This window comes from Petaurus breviceps, unplaced genomic scaffold (genome assembly GCF_028583685.1).
Source record: "Petaurus breviceps papuanus isolate PSGF00001 unplaced genomic scaffold, PetGlider_PUasm1.0 103, whole genome shotgun sequence".
Taxonomy (NCBI): domain Eukaryota; kingdom Metazoa; phylum Chordata; class Mammalia; order Diprotodontia; family Petauridae; genus Petaurus; species Petaurus breviceps.
Window position 1 is genome coordinate 3,569,369 of NW_027185588.1, and position 19,714 is coordinate 3,589,082.

General features: G+C 42.2%; 1 protein-coding gene across 1 annotated transcript in view; it reads right to left on the reverse strand.

Moving 5' to 3' along the window:
• The window catches only part of RAB11B (RAB11B, member RAS oncogene family), a 33,427-nt gene that overhangs the window by 7,226 nt on the left and 6,487 nt on the right, over positions 1–19,714 (reverse strand). The window contains exons 2-3 of the mRNA XM_069098026.1: positions 9,632–9,827; positions 1,599–1,792 (exon numbers count right to left, since the gene is read on the reverse strand). Coding sequence (XP_068954127.1) covers positions 1,599–1,792; positions 9,632–9,827 — 390 coding nt within the window. The remainder of the gene's footprint in view (positions 1–1,598; positions 1,793–9,631; positions 9,828–19,714) is intronic.

The following is a 19,714-nucleotide window of genomic DNA, read 5'->3' on the forward strand; positions in this document are numbered from 1 at the left end:
AAAGTCCTCCTAGAATGACTGTTATGGCATAGAGGCGACCCTGGGATCCCAAAGGTTCTGTCAGTGGGTGAGCAGGTCTGGCAGCCCCCAACCAAACTGAAGAAGGCCCCAGGGGCTGCACAGGGCTCTGGGCTGAGGACTGGACCAGTTAAGTATAGAGAGGCTCAATACCAGCTTGACCACAAAGTAATGAATTTTTCAATCAGAGCAACTTTCTAAAACTAAGTACTGAAGGTATTTTGACCTGCATCAAAAGGGATTATCCACCCATGCCAACATAATTACATAACACTGAAGTAAGTATGTCTGTATATTGTAAAGTGAGGCTCATCGATATACAACCTATAAATATTATCCAGAGTCCTACTATAATAACAATGTGGGAAATGGGAATCTATGAAATGGATACATAAGCAAAGTAGTTGTCATGAGAGAAACTGTTGTTTGATAGAGAAACCTATTACTGCTCCTTTAATTGGGAGTCAACCCTTTCAATATCTCAACTATGATTCAATCTTCTCTCTCCTCTCTCTTCCCTACTGACAGGGTATATATACGCCCCAGGGAAAAGCTCTGACCTACAACCATCACCCAGTGCAAACTCAACAATCTCTTAGCATGCAAGAAGGTGATGGGAGGTTTTGCCAAGTCCACACAAATGAGGAAAACTGCACGTGGGACAAAGTCTGTAAGATAGGTACAAACTCAGAACTTAGGGTGAGTTTAGAGGGTATTGATGGCCTTGCTCTGGAAGCGAAAGGCATTTCAGCAAAGGCCTATTAAAAACATTACCAACCATTAAAGAAAAGACGAAGTCAATGAGAAAACAGGATTTACTCTGTAAAGAATTATAACTGTGTCAAGAATGGCACACATTTACATAGCTCTGAGGGAAAAAAGAAGGCTTGACTTTCAACACATAGAGGCTGATACCTTTACATTAAAATTTAACCCAGAGCTCATATGACTCACATGCATATACTTAGCTGAGTTTTTCCACTCAAAAGTATTTATTCTCCCTAATAGGTAGAAGATTTTTCTGAGCAAAGGGAAAACTTTTTTAAGCATGAAGCATCTCATAAATGGACCAGTTTTACTACTTTTTACATTAAGGGGAAAAAAAGAGGAAAGTTTCCTGAAACACAACAAGGCACAGTTAAGACAGCATGGAACCAGGGATGAGAGGGCCTGGATTTGATTCTAGCCGCTGACACCTACAAGCTCTAACTGCAGGCAAGTCACAACCCTTGTGAGCACTAGTTTCCTTATACACAAAATGGAAATAATTATAATTGTACTACCTAGCCTCACAGTGTTATTGTGAGGAAAGTGCTTTGTAAATCTTAAAATACTCTAGACCAAAGAATTATTATTTCCCTCTGCTACAGTATAATAAGTTACATGATGACAGAGACCAAGTCATGTTTAATCTTTCTACTCAGATACCTAGTACAGGGTCTTGCACAAGAGCAAGGGATTAAGCAAGTGTTGGTTGAACTGAGTTGAAGGCACTGAGCTCAATCCCAGGGCAGGGCAGAGAAAGCTCCTAGATTCAAGTTCCCCACCTTCCAGAGTGCTCCTAGACCAAGGCCACCCACCTGCGAATGCCCGGGCCTCATCAGTGGGCACAGCACGGAGGTGGCGCAGGTCACTCTTGTTCCCCACCAACATGATCACAATGTTGTTGTCAGCATGGTCACGGAGTTCTTTCAGCCAACGTTCCACATTCTCATATGTCAGGTGCTTTGCAATGTCATAGACCAACAGGGCTCCCACAGCCCCTCGGTAGTACCTAAGAAAAGATTAGCAGAATATTAATTTGGCCAAGTAACCACACTGGCTTTTGCTTCAAGTTATATTCTAGCACTATGTGTTCTTTACAAACCAGAGAGTAAAACAAAACCCAGAACTAGAGCCAGGAACTACTTTACCTAGGGCTGCCTGAAGTCAATGATCACAGAGCTCCAAATATAACCCATAAAAGTAAGGTACTTCTCATGCTTTCTGGCCCCACACCACCAAGGTCCCCAAGTCCTCACCCACCCAAGACTACTTCCTTTGACAAGTACATACTCTAATGCTATTTTCTCCCATATCTTTGTTCCCTCATGGAAATTTACTCATCAGGCATGTACAGAATCACAAAATCTGAGTTGGACATGACTTCAGAAGTCATCTAGTCCAACACATACCTGAACAGAAATCTCTACCAATTGCAGCCCTAACCTGGGAGTCAGGAACACCAGCTTCTATTCCTAGCTATGTCCCACCTTGCTGTCTGTTCTCCCTCTTCTGGCCTCAGTTTCCCCTTTTGTAAAGTGCTCATTCAGCCTCTACTTAAAGACTATCAAAAAAGAATGCACTCCCAGCCTTCTAACTAGCCTTCACTTCTCAGCCTGTTGCAATCTAACTTCTAACTACCCTACCACCCATGTGAAACTGCCCTTACCAAGGGTGCATCAATGACTTATTAACTACTAAACCCAACAAGCTGTTCTCAGGCCTCAGCCTTCATGACAACTCTGCAGCATCTGACACTGCTCCCCACCCCCTCCTCCAAGGCAAGTTTTCCTCTCTGGGTTTTTTGAGACACTGTGCTTTCCTGGCTCTCCTTCTACCAGAGTGACCTTTCTTTCTCTGTCTCCTGTGATTATCATCCATGTCTCCGCCCTCAAAGTATGATTATACTTCAGGACCCAATCCTAGGCCCTCTTCTCATTTCTTGGATAGTCTGTGCTCTCACCAGTTTCCACAGGTTAAATTCTTCTCGTAATGCAGATGACTTGCCAAGTCTATGTATCCTGATGTACCACCACTTTCCAGCCTGCCAGATATTTCTACCTGGATGTCCCAAAGTGATCTCAAACTCAACAGTTTCTAAACAAAACTTGTGATCTTCTCCCAAGACCCATGCCATTTCCTAATTTCCCTATTTTTGTGGCAGTTCCTCCTTGTCACTTAGGTTCACAACCTGGGATTCTTCACTCTCCCTCACTCCCCATACTTAATCAGTGACTAAACCCTATCATATCTCTCATCTCTTCACTGCCATATCTACCAGTCTATTTCCAACCCTAATTATCTGTCACATGGTCATGCTTCTGAATTGGTCCCTACCTCTAGTCTCCCTCACCTCTCCAATCCTTCCTCCACACAAACTATCAAATTAGTATTCCTCAAACACAGGATGGACCATGTCACCACCTTGCTCAAGAAACTTCAGGGTTCCCCATTCTCACCCCCTTCTGTGTGGCATCTGAGACCTTGACAATCTGGCTTTTACCTAGCTTTCTGGACTGATTTCACATTACTGCTCTTCCTCACACACATTAACATATGATCCATTTCTGACCTATTTGCTGTTTCCTACATACGGACTTCCATCTTCCACCTCCATTTCTTTGCACAGGTTAGCACCTATTTGAAATACAACTTCTTTGAAAGCACAATTCAGGTGCCAAGTCCAACATGAGAAATTTTTTTCTACTCTCCCTAGTTTAATGTTCTCCTGTTTAACCAATGATTTTGAAACTTTATATTTACTCTGCATCTATTTGACATACCCTTATCCCTTTCCCTCACATATCAAATGTGGTCAGTCATATACTCAGTCTATAGGGAATCACAGATCTTGTAGCCAATGAGAGAATTATTCTACATACCCTAGCCCCATCCACCAAACCTCCTGTCTCCTAACTCAATGGTCATCTACAGTCAGGTAAAAGAATCAATCCTTCCCAAACTGGGGAAAATCACTGAAGCGCCAGCTGCACAATGCAGCCTCACAGTCTGGAAAGAAGATTGACGTGGGAGTCTCAAAGCCTGTTTCCTAGTGCCACTTTCATCCACATTTCATTAGCCATATGACCTTTGACAAGTCACTTACCTTTCCTAAGGCTTAAATGTCCACATCTATAAATTAGGGAAAATATTATCTGCTATGTCTATGTAATAAGTGTCATCAGAATCAATGAAAGCACTCTGTAACTCTAAGGAGCTATTCAGATCAATGGCAATCACAGTTATAGGGGTAATAAGATTAAATGCCACATTCCTGCTTAACAGCTGCAGTAGGCTGTCAAACTGAGGATACTTTGCCTATAACTGGACTGTAGGCATCTTGAAAAGGCAAGAATTTCAAGGACATCAGGTATGTCTTTCACTCTTGTAGAGGCAGAGGTATTAAGGATAGGACCCTCCCTGGGCCCTCATATAGTACAGGGATATTAAAAGAGTTTAGGTTTTCATTCAGAGTGGTTCCCTCCACACATGCCCATCTAATAATCAGTAATTGATAAAGATATTAGCTAGGTTTATTTACAGTTTAAAGGAAAATAAACAAGGAGCCCAGTGTTTATCTTAGAAGGGCTGTGCAGCTTGGGAAGGCTCAGAGATATCTACAAGGTCAGCAAGAGAAAGGAGAGAAGGAAAATGGTGGCTAGCTTTGCTGTCAGAAAAACTTCAACAAGTAAGTATGCCAAGATATGCATATACACAAATTATGTTATACAGATTCTATTGTAGGGTAGCAATATATTCGGGGTACAAGAAAGAATTCTAGGACTTTGTTAGTACTTCCAAGTTCTTGCAGCATACTACAGCATTTTAAGACTGAATCTACTGAATTTTACTCACATCTCAGAGGGATATACTTGTAATAATGATAAAGGCAACTCTATAGTTTAAGACTAAATGCAGTGTTGACCCCTTTGTTCAATATCAATGAACTAGAGTCAGAAGTGTTAATGATAGAGCTGTCCCCCAGCCCTCACATAGGCCAGGATATTAAAAGCTAGGGTCTGGACTTTCATTCAGGAATCACTACTATTATCAAGGAAAGTGATCTTTTTTTTTTTTTTTGGCCTTTTGGAGGGTAACTGGCGTTAAGTAACTTGACCAAGGTTACACGGCTAGTTGTGTGTGTGTGTGTGTGTGTGTGTGTGTGTGTGTGTCTGTGTCTGTGTCTGTGTCTGTGTGAATGAAGTATCTGAGGCTGGAACCGACCTCTGGTCCTCTTGACTCTGGGGCCGGCACTTTACTCACTGCACCACCTAGCCACCCCCAGGAAAGTGATCTTTTGACAGCAAGCACATGTTCAAAAAGGAAAGAAACAGGGTGCACAGATGGGGGCATTAGTTTCTTACTATTAGCAGTGATTCTCTCCTATCAAAATTCTGTCACGGTGTCTTGCTTCAAATTGACCTGGTCTGTCCCACTGAAGGGAAGATTCAATCAAGAGTTTCCCTTCTCTCAAAAAGGACTAGGATTTCTCTAGTCCAGCAAGAACATTTACAATCCTTAGTAGACAGGGCTTTCCAAGTACCCTCTTACTAAGAATATGTCATCAGGACCTCTGGCCTTTACCTTCACTCAGGAGCAAGGGGTTGTAATGGGAATGCAAATTTGGAAGATCTTCCTTGCCCCTAGGCTAAAATGCATTTGAAGCCTGGGGAGGGAGGCTTGTTTTTCAGTAGATACTTCTTGATTGGCCAGTGAGTCAATAAGGTTGTTACATTCTCTGAGCCAGGAGAAGGCTATATAAGCCCTGATGTGTAGCTTTGTTTTGGGACTCACTTTGAGAAGTGTTCTGTGATTTGATCTGAATTCTGGGAAGCCGTTGTTGAGAGTCCCCCAGCTTTGAAAAACCCAGATGTGGAAACCCAGATGTTGACTGGGTATGGATGTAATGGTTGGACAGTTTGGAAAGCTGTCTACTTGATCTGTTAATGTCTTGATAATTCTGCCTGTATATTTTGAAGTTTGGGGTGCTGACCTTTTTCCCCTGAACAAGGTAAACGATATATGTCTGACTGATTAAAGTAAGCTTGTTAACCCATTTTGAGTTGCTTTCCTTTAACAAAGCAGATCCAAGAACCTGTATGGGCAGCAAACCCTGAGGATGCGCTTGGGGTGCTTGCTGCTACAGGGGTCTTTTATCTTCTGCAGAAGAAGAGATGTCCAAACAAGGACTGGAAAAGACCTTTACAGTCTGGAATGGGCAGAATCCAGATAATGAATTATAATGATAATAAATGTGAAGTTAGGGTAAAAAAATGAGCTGCAAAAAAATACAAAATGGGCATGGTGTAGCCAAACAATAGGTCATATAAAAGAACTGGCAGTTTTACTGGACTGCAAGTTCAATTTGAGCCAAAAGTGCTGGTTAACATTGTCAGCTAAAACAGAAGTAATCTTAGGCTGAATTAAAAGATTTACAGTGTTCAAATCAAAGAAGATAACTGTTCTACTATACTCCATAAATATCCCTCTTAAGATAGGATATATAACGGAGCCTAAACAGTGACGGGAAACCAAGCTGAGGAAGGGACACCGTCATAAGAAGATTAAAGAAGATTTGGAGGCAAAGGCACAATCACGATCTTCAACTGTCTGACAGACTATCATGGGCAAAAAGGACCCAACTAGGACCACTGGTGGGAGCAGGGGAGGTAAAGGTAGAGGAAATATGGGGAGACGGACTTTGGCCCATTATGAAGAAAAGCCTTCTAACACTGAAAACTGGCCCCGAATGAAACAGATGCCTTGTAAGATCCTACTACAGGTACTCCAGCAGTGGCTAGACCTGTTAGGAATGCTGCAGATGAGATTCCTGAACTGGATGGGTGGGTGGATTAGGTGATCCCCAAGGACCTCTGACTTTTGACCAAGTCCCACTGACATCTACACTCTTTGTGCAATGGGACCAAAAGTAAGAGAACCCATTCTCCTCACTTATTACCAAAATTAAGCCAGGTGTGAATATAAAAAAGTAAGGAATCTAGCAGCGCTCAGAAAATGGGCAGAAGTGTGACCCAATTTCTTTCAGTCATTAACCAGAAAGCAGAAGGAAGGCAGAAACACACGCCAAGGTTACATACATACCCAGGGTGCTGAGGAGGCGACTCCCACCACGCGGGAGGCAGGCGGGTGAGCTGGCCTCTGAGGCCCCCCAGCGGGGAGAACCTGTTCTCTCTACTCCCTCTTCCATGCTTTTCTAATAGTCTGTGTCAGTCATCTGGTGCTTGGATCACACCCTGTCCTACAGGGTTGTTACTTAGTACAGACCTTACCTCCCTTTCTAGATTTTAGAGTAAAAATGTCTTGGTGCTGAGTGGCATTTTATGACTTAGTACTTCCATACACACCGCGCCTCATCTGATCCCTCGCAACCACGAAGATCCCTTGATGCCAGAGAGTAATGTGTTGGTGACCCCAGATTCTCAAAGGATATGTCTGTGAAAAGCAAGCTCTGGCAGGTCCAACCAAGCTGGGAAAAACTTCAGTTTTGATCTCTATGTCCATTGTCCGAGAAGCAGCCTCAACAAAGTCAATTAAACAAACATATACCAACTGGATGGGGAGGGGGAAGGGTGGGGGACGGGAGAAATGAGAGGTACACAATTATAGTCCAAAGCAGAGAATGAAAAAGGGCATAAGGTTACAAATCAAGTGCCTGTAAGGAATGGTGAACCTCAGGACTCTTGGTGTTAGTCTACAAAAGTGTTTTTTTTTTTTTTCTCCCAAGCAATTGGGGTTAAGTAACTTGCTCAAGGTTACAAGGCCAGTTATTTCTGGGTGTGGTGCTAAGTATCAGAGCCTGGATTTGATCCCAGGTCATCCCGTCATTGCGCCACCTGGCTGCCCCTAAGCAATTGGGGTTAAGTGAGTTGCTCAAGGTTACACAGCCAGGTGTTTCTGGGTGGGTGCTAAGTGTCTGAGCCTGGATTCAATCCCAGGTCATCCCGACTCTGGGGCTGGTGTTCTTACTTGCTGTGCTACCTGGCCACCCCTACAAAAGTGTTTTTTAACCTGGAGAATTTGCAAATTAGAATTCTGTGGTTTAACTAGGCTTAATGAGGAAAATATTATTGTTATTTTTGGTGAGGAAAAACAATTTTTTTTTTTTTGCTTTTGGAGGGCAATTGGGGTTAAGTGACTTGCCCAAAGTCACACGACTAGTAAATGTGTCAAGCATCTGAGGCTGGACTGGAACTCAGATCCTCCTGACTCCAGGGCCGATGCTCTATTCACTGTACCACCTAGCTGCCCCCAGGAAAAAACAATTTTTGTATAGTTTATTTCATTGCAAATAAAATGTGAATTTTCTTTTAAAAAAGTACTTTTAGAAAAGATCCTCATTCTGTTGACTTTCTTATTAGTTAGCCTTCCAGCTTCAAATCTGGTAAGTTAAATTTGCCATCTGTGTCTTCACCCAATAACTGACAAAAAGTATTATAAAAAGCAGTGTCAAGCATCAGGACCTATGGCAGCAGCCAACAGAGACCTCCCTCCAGGCTGATGTCAATCCAATCATTCAATTAGTTCTGACCCATCCTATACTTTTCCCTTTTAGCCACAAGGATTTTTTGAGGGGCACTGATTGTCAGAGGCTGAAGCCTCTTTGCTAGGAGCCAGACAGGCCTATGCTTTGTTCCTCTCTGGAGGGCTTTTTGGTCTGCCTCTTTAGTCTGCCTTGAATCCCACTACCTACAACATGACATTATCAGAGACAGCCAATAAATCCTATTGCTGAGCATGTTATATGATGACCTCATGTGTAACAATTAAAAGGGAAGATCCATTCAAAACCCAATGTAGAGATACACTGCACTCCCAAAAGGCGGGCCTTCCACTAGGGAGGTCACTGCTTGGGTGTCAGGGTCACTAGACTATTAGGAAGTACAGGACTAAGAGCAACTATCTAATATTAGTGAACCTGTGACTCCCTAAAGAGAAGTCACTATTCTAGACAACAGAAAGGAACTTATACTGAAGATTCCCTAGCTGGAAAAATCTCAAATTCAATAAAATCTCTTATTTGCAGTTTGGGGTCTTAAACTTTCTGGGACACCAGCTAAATTTTGCTTCTATAAATGGATTACATATTTCCATTCTTTTGGCTCTGTGAGGTGGGTACTCCTTCTACTTGCTGAGAGTGTAGCCCTTCATGCCTTCCTAGCCTACACAGTTCTTGACCAAGTCCTCCACAGGGGATCTGCCTTATGTACTAGAGGTTTTCCTCCATATCTTTTAACATTTCAGAGATAACAGTGGAATGCCTGGGTTATGATCTGCTATTCCTCAGTCTCTGTACACTACCAACTTACCTCCTTTTTCAGTTATACACATCCTTGAGAATGTCTATTATGTAAACAACATATATGTTTAGGCTACTTAAAGATTAACACTGATATGAGGCAACCTAGTGTGTTTACATTCCCATAAAACCACTTTGTATAGAAACACTGATGGAAAATACAGAATGAGTTCATTATAAATGACTGCATGAAAACCATTTAGTAGCACCTCCAGTGTCCCTGTGACTTTGAAAATAGGATAACAGCAATTCTTCCCTACCAGTTTCCAACTCATATCTACAAGAAGAGCAAAGAAGTTCTTCCAGGGGTCTCTATGGAATGTTGTTCTGGTGGCCTGTGGGCTGGAAGGAGCCCCTGGACAGACTGAGCCTGCAGAAATGCAAACAAACTCTGGCATCTTCCTTGCTAGACCCAAATCTTGCTTCCACTGGGGAAGAAACACTTTTGAAGAAACTTTCTAGACATGAATAAGCTAAGGAATGAAATGTAGCTCAACATAGGCAACATTTTGTGTCTGAGCAGGCTGAACTTACGCTGACGTGATTGCCCGGTACCGCTCCTGACCAGCTGTGTCCCAGATCTGGGCTTTTATAGTCTTCCCATCCACCTGGATGCTCCTGGTAGCAAACTCCACACCGATGGTACTCTTACTCTCCAAATTGAATTCGTTTCGAGTGAATCGTGAAAGGAGGTTGCTCTTCCCCACCCCAGAGTCACCAATCAGCACAACTGGAAAAGGAACAGAATATTCTGTAAACTTAGAATCATTTCAGGGCCTAAGTTCCTGCCTCTAAGGAGAGAGTTCTTTCCACTAAACCTTAGAGATTCTATTTGAAAAATGTAGCCAAGGAATTAACCAGCCACATTCTAATTGTCACCTAGGCCACTCGACTAGGGACCAGGAAGCAAAATTCTTTTCCTCCCCTGAACACAGACATCTTAGGTTAATACCCCAGCCCAAGATACTTCAGGGGTATTTTGTGAGGAGAATTTAACCAGTTGATAAATGAGAAAGGATGATAACATGGTGAAAAAGAATAGAAATAGAAAATTCTCCTGAACAAGTAGAGCTGAACTCTATTTCTGGCTTTGCTAATTTACTGTGTGACCAACTCTGGGCAAATTTCTTCCCTTCTCTGGGTTTGTTTCCTAACCTGTAAACATGAGGTAATAGGACTAAAGAGATGTTCTCTAGCTAGGACACTCTCTATTCTAAGGGCGTGGGAGATAATGTATGTAAGATGACTTGCAAGCCTTAAAGCACTGGGTAAATATCAGCCAAGCTGCTGCTGCTGAAGGTCCCTTTCTGAGGTTTCCTGATCCTTTCTAGCTCTGTAGGTAAGACATAAAAAGAGTTATAATAAATCTATGCTGCCACCACGCTTGAGATTTCTGAGTACAAATAACCTGGAAAAGAGGGTTTTTTTCTTTAATCTAAGACTTCTAGAGCACTAGTTCCTCTTGGGCCTACAAGGACCATCATCCTTAGGTCTTCCACTATTTCATTCATAGGCATCCCCCTCCCTTCCACTCAATCCCACACTGAGAGCAAGGCAAGTGAGTAAAACTTACTCCAAGCCTTATCTCTAGGCTGGCTGGATTTGACGCATCCACTTTTAAAGAACAAAATTTCCCTAAGCAGAAACAGTAACAACAACAAAAAAAACTGACCTAGAATCAGACTGTTTTAGAGCTGAAATGGATCAGCAGAAATACATATTTCAACTCCGGATTTTACAAAATGAGGAAAGGCCCTGAAAAGGGAAGGAACTTGTCCATGGTCCAAAAAGTCAGTAGCAGCACCCAGACTGAAGTCCCAATCCAGGATCCTTGTGCAATGAAGTGATCCTCTGGCATCAAACTGGTTCTTGAGGCCCAAAGTCGTGCTAAAGTCAACTTGTGGGATAGAGGGGACATGAACTGATTTTTAATCAGTTTTTTAAAAATAGTACATCTAGCACAATTAATTCTGGGAATTATAAAATTCTCCCTCTCAAGTGAAATGCCATACTTTCTGCAAGTAACTAGCCTAAAAGCCCCTGGGAATGATGAGGAGGAGATCTAAGCCACTACCCCTTATCAAATTGTCCTTCCTTGGAGACTCTGACAACTAGCTTTTAGACATCCAGGACCCAAGCTGGGTTCAGTTTCCCTTGCCATAGCTCCTCAGAGATTCTGGTGCTGCCTTTACTCTATCTGAAGAGCCTAGGGTGAAGTCTGGGGTGCCATCAAACCCCAGCTTCACAGAACCTACCTTCAGACAAAACCATCCTCTTTTTCACTAAATTCAATATGAAAGCCACAGCAACAATGATTGTTTATTTTACAAAGAGACCATCATTCTTCCCAATCTTGTCTCATCTCTTGCTGCCATAGAACGGTTAGATTTATAGTTAAAAAGAATTTCAGTTTGACAGCTGTGTAGAGAGAGGAAGAGAGACTTTAGGAAAGAAGAAAACAAGCATTTGTTAAGTGCCTACTAGGTGTCGGGCACTGTGCTAATAAGCACTTTACAAACATCTCATTTGATCCTTACAACCACCCTGGGAGGCACATGTTCTTATGATCCCCATTTTACAGCTGAGGAAATTGAGGCAAAGAGAAGTTAAGTGACTTGTCCAGGGTCATATAGCTAGGATGTAACTGAGGCTAAATCTGAATTCAGGTCTTCCTGATTAGAGGCCTGGCACTCTATTCACTGTGTCACTTAGCTGCCTCTTCAGGGGGAAGGCTATAACAATAGTCCAGAGAGAACTCATCTCTAAGTATGTAAAGTTTTAAAGAGTTTCTTGGGAGCACTGAGAGGCTTAGTGAATGAAAATAGTACTTCAAATCAAGAAGCATTTATTAAATGCTTACTATGAGTGTACTAAGTGCTGAGAATAAAAATACAAGTGAAAAATGAAAGATCCTGCCCTCAAGGAGCTTACATTCTAATGGGGGAAGGCAACATATAAAAGAAGACTGAAAAAAGGCTGAGGGAGGAGGAGAAGGTGCCCGTACCCTGTTACCAACCACAACATGATAGAGAAAGTCCAGAGAGTTAGGAATACAGCCTGGAAAGGAATGAAGACATGGCTGGCCTGATGTCCTCCTCCTTAGAATGGAGGCTCTGAGAGGAACCAGTCAATCAGAGGGAAAGGCCAGAGGGCAGAGAGTATTTCTAGTGTGAGAAACCCAAGGGTGAAGAGTTTCTGAGACATGACATAGAAAGTCTGCAGAATATACATGTATTATGACCCCCATTTTACAGATGAGATAATAGAGCACTGGACCTGGAATCAGGAAGATCTTAGATCAAATCTAGACTCAGACACTTAGTAGCTGTGTCACTTAATCTTTCTCAGCCTCAATTTTCTCATCTGTAAAGTGGGGATAACAATAGTACCCACCTCCCACGATTGTTGTGAGAATCAAATGAGATATTTATAAGGTGTTTTGCAAACCTTAAAGTGCTACACAATGCTAGCTAATAGTATTCTTGTTGTTGAAGTTCCTTGCCCAAGACCACACAGCTAAAAAGAGAGATGAGACTCAAACTCCAAGTCTTAATCATATTGCTTGAAATCAACAATATCTCAGTCATGCATGGTTAAAACATTTGAGTCATCTTTGGCAGCTGGCTGTCCCCCTCCACATTCCATCAGTCACAAAGTCTTTTCAATTCAACCTTCAATGGTTCTCCCCAAAGTGTCATCTTTCCATTCCCACTGCAGTCACCCTAGTCTAGTCCCTCATTACCTCATTCTTGGGCCATTGCAATAAATCCCCATGGGTCTCTCTGCCTCCAGTTCACTCTGCCAGGGTAATTTTCCTAATACAAGATCTCAGCAAAACAGTACTCTACTACCCCACTGCCTATTGAATAAAGTCCAAACTTCTTTGCCTGGCCTTCAGAACCCTCTGCAATCTGGCTCCAGTCAACATTCCCACTTCATCTAACATTATTTGCCTTCACATAATCTATATTAGAGCCAAACAGGCCTATTTGCCAAGGCCCTTCCACCTGTACCAGTCAACATCCCACTGAAATGCGCATCCTTCAAGACTCAGCTCAGCTGTTATCTCTTCCACAAAGCATTCCCCCATCCTCTATCCTCTTCACACCTTGCCCAGAAAAAAGGTTCTTTCCCTCCATACTTTCATGCAATCATGACTTTCAAATGTGTTATAGAAATAATAATGGATTAAATGCCTCAGGTATATTATCAAGTCTGATGCTTACAACACCACTATAAACTTGGTGATAGTACAGATATTATCACAGAGGTTAACAAACACAAGCACCTACTATGTGCCAGGTATATATACACCTAAAACCCTAACTTCACAAAGCCCTCATGAAAGATTCACCAAAAGTACCAACTAAAACCTTTGGGAAGCTCCAGACCTGAAGCAACCCAAGTTGCAGTGGATTGCAATTCAGATGATGGAAGCCTGGGCAGTAGAAAAATGGAACTCATCTGCAAAAGATTCATTTTGCTATCCTGGAAAACTACCTTTAGCAAATTCTACATTTTTCCATAGTAGGCAATCCTTGTGGCCAAACCCAACAACAGAAACTAGAATTAAGTACCCCCAAGTCACTGAAACAGCTTTGAGCTTGTTAACCCTGGTTATTAGGTGATGAGATTAACAGAGGAATTTGTATAATAAGTATATGGACCATCTAAGGCTACTACAACACAGTTTTCTAAAAGATACACATGTTCATATGGAATTCTTCTCTTTGGAAATTCCACTGTTTTCTGCCTAGTCTGGAAAAGGCTAAAATTAATTAGCTCAAATACTTGGGGATGGGTTAATCAGTTTTCTAGTGAATACTCAGCTGAGAGTTCACCAGAAACCCTTTTAAATTTAAAAAATTTTTAAAGTCTTTCTAAATTGTCCAGATCTCTCTCCTTGCTGTGTAGTCAGGCCAGGACAGTGAACTGAGATAGAGTTCAGTCAAGGAAAGCCCATGGGATTTTTAGTTAGAAAACAGTGGAGTCTGAGTGCTGGCTCTGCTCTGTTAGCCATGGTGTTAGACAAGTCACTTTATGTTTCTGAACCTCAGTCTCTTTGCCTCTAAAACAGAAATAATAATGCTTGCTCTACCTACCTTCTGGTGAGGGTCAAATGAACCTATGTAAAACTTTTTTGCCAACCCCTGAGTAAATGTCATTATTATTAGATGCCTTTGATGACTTGAGATTCCCTAGTGAAAGAATCATCAGTCTGGACAGACCTAAAAGTTCTGGGCTGCATCTGCACTGACCCCAGGATATACCATGAACTTGCTTTTCTGATCAAATCCCTCTTAGTAACTGCTTTCTTGCAACAAGTCACTTTCTCCTAAAAGCATGAAATAAGATAAGGGGGAAAAAATCCAGAGACTCAAGGCTATACTGAGTAGCAAAGGCCTCAAAGAAAAAACAAAGTGTAGCAACCTTCTCAGAATGTGTCAGTGTGAAGTTGAGGAAAGTACTCTAGATAATTTGGGATGTCTCTAGATACTTTGGGATACTGCAAGATAAACGCAAGATTACCTATCAACTCTTTTCAATCCAGTCAATACAATGGAGTCATATTCCTGACTAATCTTCACTGTCAATCAAGATTTGCTGTTCCCCCAAACCACAACCAAAAAACCAAGTACTGTACTTAAGTACCTCTTAGGGATGAGGTGAAGGGAACTTGAAACCATAACTTTTTACCTCTTGTGAACCCTAGTTTTCTCACCTATAAAAAGAGGAGGTTGATCTAGGTGATAGCTGAAGGCTTTTTCAGCCCGACATCCCCTAATACTGTGTTCTCTTGGCTTTCTCCAGCACACAGTGGGCCTCCCTGACATTTCCTGTCTTCCAATAAACCCTAGGGGTTCTCTTCACATCACTGAGGTGCAGATTTCCCTTTCTATTTAACACTATAGCTAGAAGTCACTCACTCCTTCCTGTTTTGGTCCTAATTTCTATTTTTCTAGTCTAACCCATTCTGTTCTAAAGAAAAAAAAATCATGGGGCCACTAACTCAGCCAGATGGAACGCTAGAGGAAATTGTAGAGGAAACATAGGGAGAATTACATGTAGTTACACTACTCTACAGAAGTAACAGAAAAAGCAAGGATAGTTTTGAAATTTGGGTCTGGGAACAGTGCTATATGGTCATCTCAAGGATGAAAGAATTGAAGACAGATTATTTCAGAAAAATAGGAGAGTTTAGCAGATGTCCTACATTTACACTGCTGCTGATCACTAAAGAACTGGTTTAAAAAAAAGGCAGACCACAATACATCCTAAATCATCCAAGACAGAATTAGTTAAAAGAATAGGTGATTTATGGATGGAACTCTCTGGTTCATAAGGATTTAATACATTCTTTCATGATTCCCTCTAGCAAGACCTTGCTGCATTGATAAGACATGAGACAGTCTAGTCCAGTCCTCTTTTAGGTCCCTGGTTTGTGGCCTTCAGTAAATTTCCTGGCCTCCTTCAGCCTAAGTATCTTCTCCTGGAAAACAGAATAACCTATTTCTTCAAGCTCTTGGGAAAGCCAAATGAGGTAATCCATGTTTCCTGGTATTGTTTATAGGGGAAAGAGAAGATGAAGACATCCTGGGTTGGTAAGCACCAGGAAGCTTACCCCTACAATTGTGAGGAGAGCAAGCTGAGTCCAGAAGAGCATGATTTGCACTGATTTGTATTGACTGTAATGTATTTACATTGACTATTTACTAGCATAGGGCACTGGAACACTCATGATCCCTTTTTCAGGGAAAGCAGAGGATTAGATAGCAATTCATGCTCAAGGTAGGGCTTGAAAGATAAGTGAATCCTGTCTTTAGTACTAAAAGCTTAAGGCTACACCCTCTCCCCCATCCCTCCTGGGCCACCAGACAAGGACAACAAAAAGGAAGGTGAGTCAACACCATTGTCCACCAAATATTCCCAATCTTCTCTAGATACTTTGGGATACTGCAATATAAACCCAAGATTACCTATCAGCTCTTTTCAATCCAGTCAATACAATGGAGTCATATTCCTGACTAATCCTCACTGTCAATCAAGATTTGCTGTTCCCCCAAACGACAACCAAAAAACCAAGTACTGTACTTACTTGAGTACCTCTTAGGGATGAGGTGAGGGGAACTTGAAACCATAAGAACAAAGATTAACATTTTTTGTAGGCTTTCAAATTTACAAAGTGCCTTATATTCATCATCTCCTGGAGATGTTTAGTGTGGAGAAGAGAAGAATGAAAGGAAGCATGAAGATGGAGGGCTATCACAAAAGTTAAGAGTGATTAGACTTGTTTTGCTACTATAGAGAAAGGTGAAACAGAAGGCCTTTACACAATCAACACAATAAAGGACAATAATACTGAAAGATTTCAGAACTCTGACCATAGCCGAATCATGAAATGTGAAGTCTACTTTCTGTCTATGGGCAAAAAGGTGGTAGGCAATAGGTACAAAACGAAGCCTACACTGCCAGATCCCAGCAGTGAGGTGACTGACTTGGTTTGATTGCACTTACTTGTCACAAGGGAGGGAGAAAATTACTGGCAGTCACAGTGATTTTTTTTTAAAGCATTAATAAAACATTTTTTTAAAAAAAGACTTGTTCTGCTACATTTCAGAGAGCAAAACTAGGAAAAATGGGTGGAAGTTGTATAGGCAGATTCAGACTCAAGGGAAGGAAACATTTCCTAACAACTAGAGCTTTCAAAAATGGAAATAGGTTGGCTTGGAGGGTAGTGAGTTTTCCCTCCCTAGAGGTCTTCAAGCACAGCTTCGATGACCACCTGACCTGTTGGGAATGGTGCAAAGAAGATTTTGGGAAAATTTTGCGATTGTTCTGTACTCCCAAATGTGTAGAGAAGGTGAGGAAGGTTATAAACCAGATGACTAGCATGTATAGGTTGTCAATTACTGACAACAATGCCTTTGACTGAAGTGTAGCTTCATAGGCAGATCAACATGACCTCCCCTGAAGCTCTTAGCCATCCTGTCTGGGTTAAGAAATAAAAAAAAAAAAAACACCAGCTACCAACACAAGACTTTTCACCTAGGCTTTGACATTATAAATGGCTGACAAGTCAGACCTGTCTGTCTGTCAAGAGACCTGTCTGATACTAACTTAACTGCGTGAACTTAGGCAAATAACTTTCCCTTTCTAGGCCATGCCATCTATAAAATAAAATGCTTGGACTGATTAAGGTCCCTCCCAATCAAAGATGAGGCTTCCCTGATCATCTTAGCTTATCCTTCCCAGCTTTGTATCATTGCAGATGTGACAAGAACCCCTTCCTGATCTTCATCTGAAGCACTGGTTGAAATGTTGAACAAGGCAGGGATAGCAACAGAAATCTGTGACCCTCCACTAGGAACACAAGGCCATCATAATAAACTGCCAAATGCTTTGCTGATACTTAAGTTGATTCCGTTCAAAGATAGGTCAGTGAAAGATCAAACAAAGCTAGAAAGTTATCAGGTCTAGCACTAAAGGCACCTTCTTGTTCGCTCTCTTCTCCTGCTCCACCCTGTGTTTCCTGTCCCGGTGAACATACTTCTCCCCCCTCTAGAGCATGTTCTCCTGCTACTCTGTCCCCACTCTGGCACTTTCTTTGACCATACTGCCAAAGATTTCAGGAACTTTGGGGCCCCATCAATTCTGGAGCCTTGCTTTGGGTGAACAGTGGTAACCTGCAACTGGGCAGCTAGAAGGAAGGCCTGGTACACAAGCCTAGCCTTCTCTAAACACACTCTTGTCAGTTGTAAGACAAACAATCCCTTATGTTGGGAAAATAATGCTTCATTATAAGGCCCTGGGTACCACAACCTCTTTTCAAATAGAACTGAGGCCCCATTGGTCAGGAAGCCAATCTCCACTGGAAATGGCTGCTATGTTTTGGGATCATGTAGGCAATACAATAAATAACTTAATAATTCCTGGTAATTCAGAAAGAAATGTGCTCTTCCAGATGCCCAATATCCTCAATGAGCTCCACCAAAGTTGATCCAAGATGTGCCACATCTGGACTGGCTACTAACAGCACTCCTGTCTGGCATGTGGGGCCACAGAACAAGCAATATTCACCAAACTTCAAAAGAGTAATAAGGCCAGGAATGCTTCTTTCTTCTTTCTCCTGGATCTCATCAGGGAAAACCTGGCTAAGTAAGGGCCCTGCACAGCCACATCACACTGGCTAAGGGAAAAAAGAAACTGCCCTGGCCTTGCTACCAAATGTTCCAGGGGCAATGAAGGAACAGATATTCAAGGACTTAGGGTTTAGGGGAAAGGTACTATCTGTTGGAGAAAAGATTCAGACAAGCTAGAAGACACTGGTAATATGCTATGACTTCTTCCTTCCCCTCCAGTGATTCAAGTGGCTCCACTCAGCAGGTGGCTCAAATCCTTCCCTTCCCAAGGAGCTTTCCCCATCCCTCCCCCCACTTCACCTCTGTGATTATCTCTAATTCATCCTGTATATATTTTGGATGTTTGTCATGGTTTGCATGTTGTCTCCCCCATTTATGCAAGTGTGACTTCCCTAAAGGGGAAGGGAATGATGTTTTTTTCCTTTCTCTGTATCATGAACACTTAACACAGTATCAGGCACAGAGTAAACATTTAAATGCTTGTTAACTAAAGGTGAAGTTCAACCCATTCTCTTAAGTTCTATAACAAAAAGGGACCAGGGACAGGCACCTTTGGCAGTTGCCTAGACCCCAACCCTGCACTTGCCAGGCACTCTTCACACATTTGTTGAATTAAACTAATGAAATGATCAAAAAATACACGTGCTATATAAACGTTAGTTACTATTATCAATAAATTGACTGGGACATGCTGGATGTATGAGAGAAAGGACACTCAGGCTTTTTTTTTTGCTTTTTGGAGGGGGAAAGCAGGCAATTGGGGTTAAGTGACTTGCCCAAGGTCATACAGCTAGTAAGTGTTAAGTGTCTGAGGCCAGATTTAAACTCAGGTCCTCCTGACTCCTGGGCTGGTACTCTATTCACTGTGCCACCTAGCCACCCAGACACTTTTAAAAAATGTACTTATTTTTAATGCTAGAAAATTCTACTTTCCAGGGCAGGAACATATACGCTTTGTGAGTAAATGTCCTCCAATGAAAGCCTTTTCTCCTCTGCTGCTTTGGAAAGTAACCATGGGCTCTCCCAAAGGTTATGCCAGCAAAGCAGGAGCTAAGAAGGCTTCCCAACAGATGAGTCCTGGGCAAGACTAGGTTTCTATTATTCGAAGACTGCTTTCACTTGTGTGCATGAAGGTCAGCACTTAGCAGGCTGGCCAACAGGTGTTGAAAATTTTCCAACACAGTAACTCACGAAGACTATCTTTAAGTATGGAGAAAGTGCAATCTGTGACATGGGTGTATCCACCCATCCCACCCCCCCTTCCCCAAACCCTGCAGCCTGGAAGGAGTGCCATCAGCCAAGTTCCAGATTAGAGGAATGACTCAAAGGAGGCTGAGCCAGACCTATACCCTATAATCCCCTACTGGGGACTTCACATAGCCACACAGTCCCCAAATCTCAGACTTGGAAAGGCCCCTTTGGCGACATCTTGTTTTCCTTAGCTTTTTTCCTCACCAACTTCAGTTTGTGACAATAT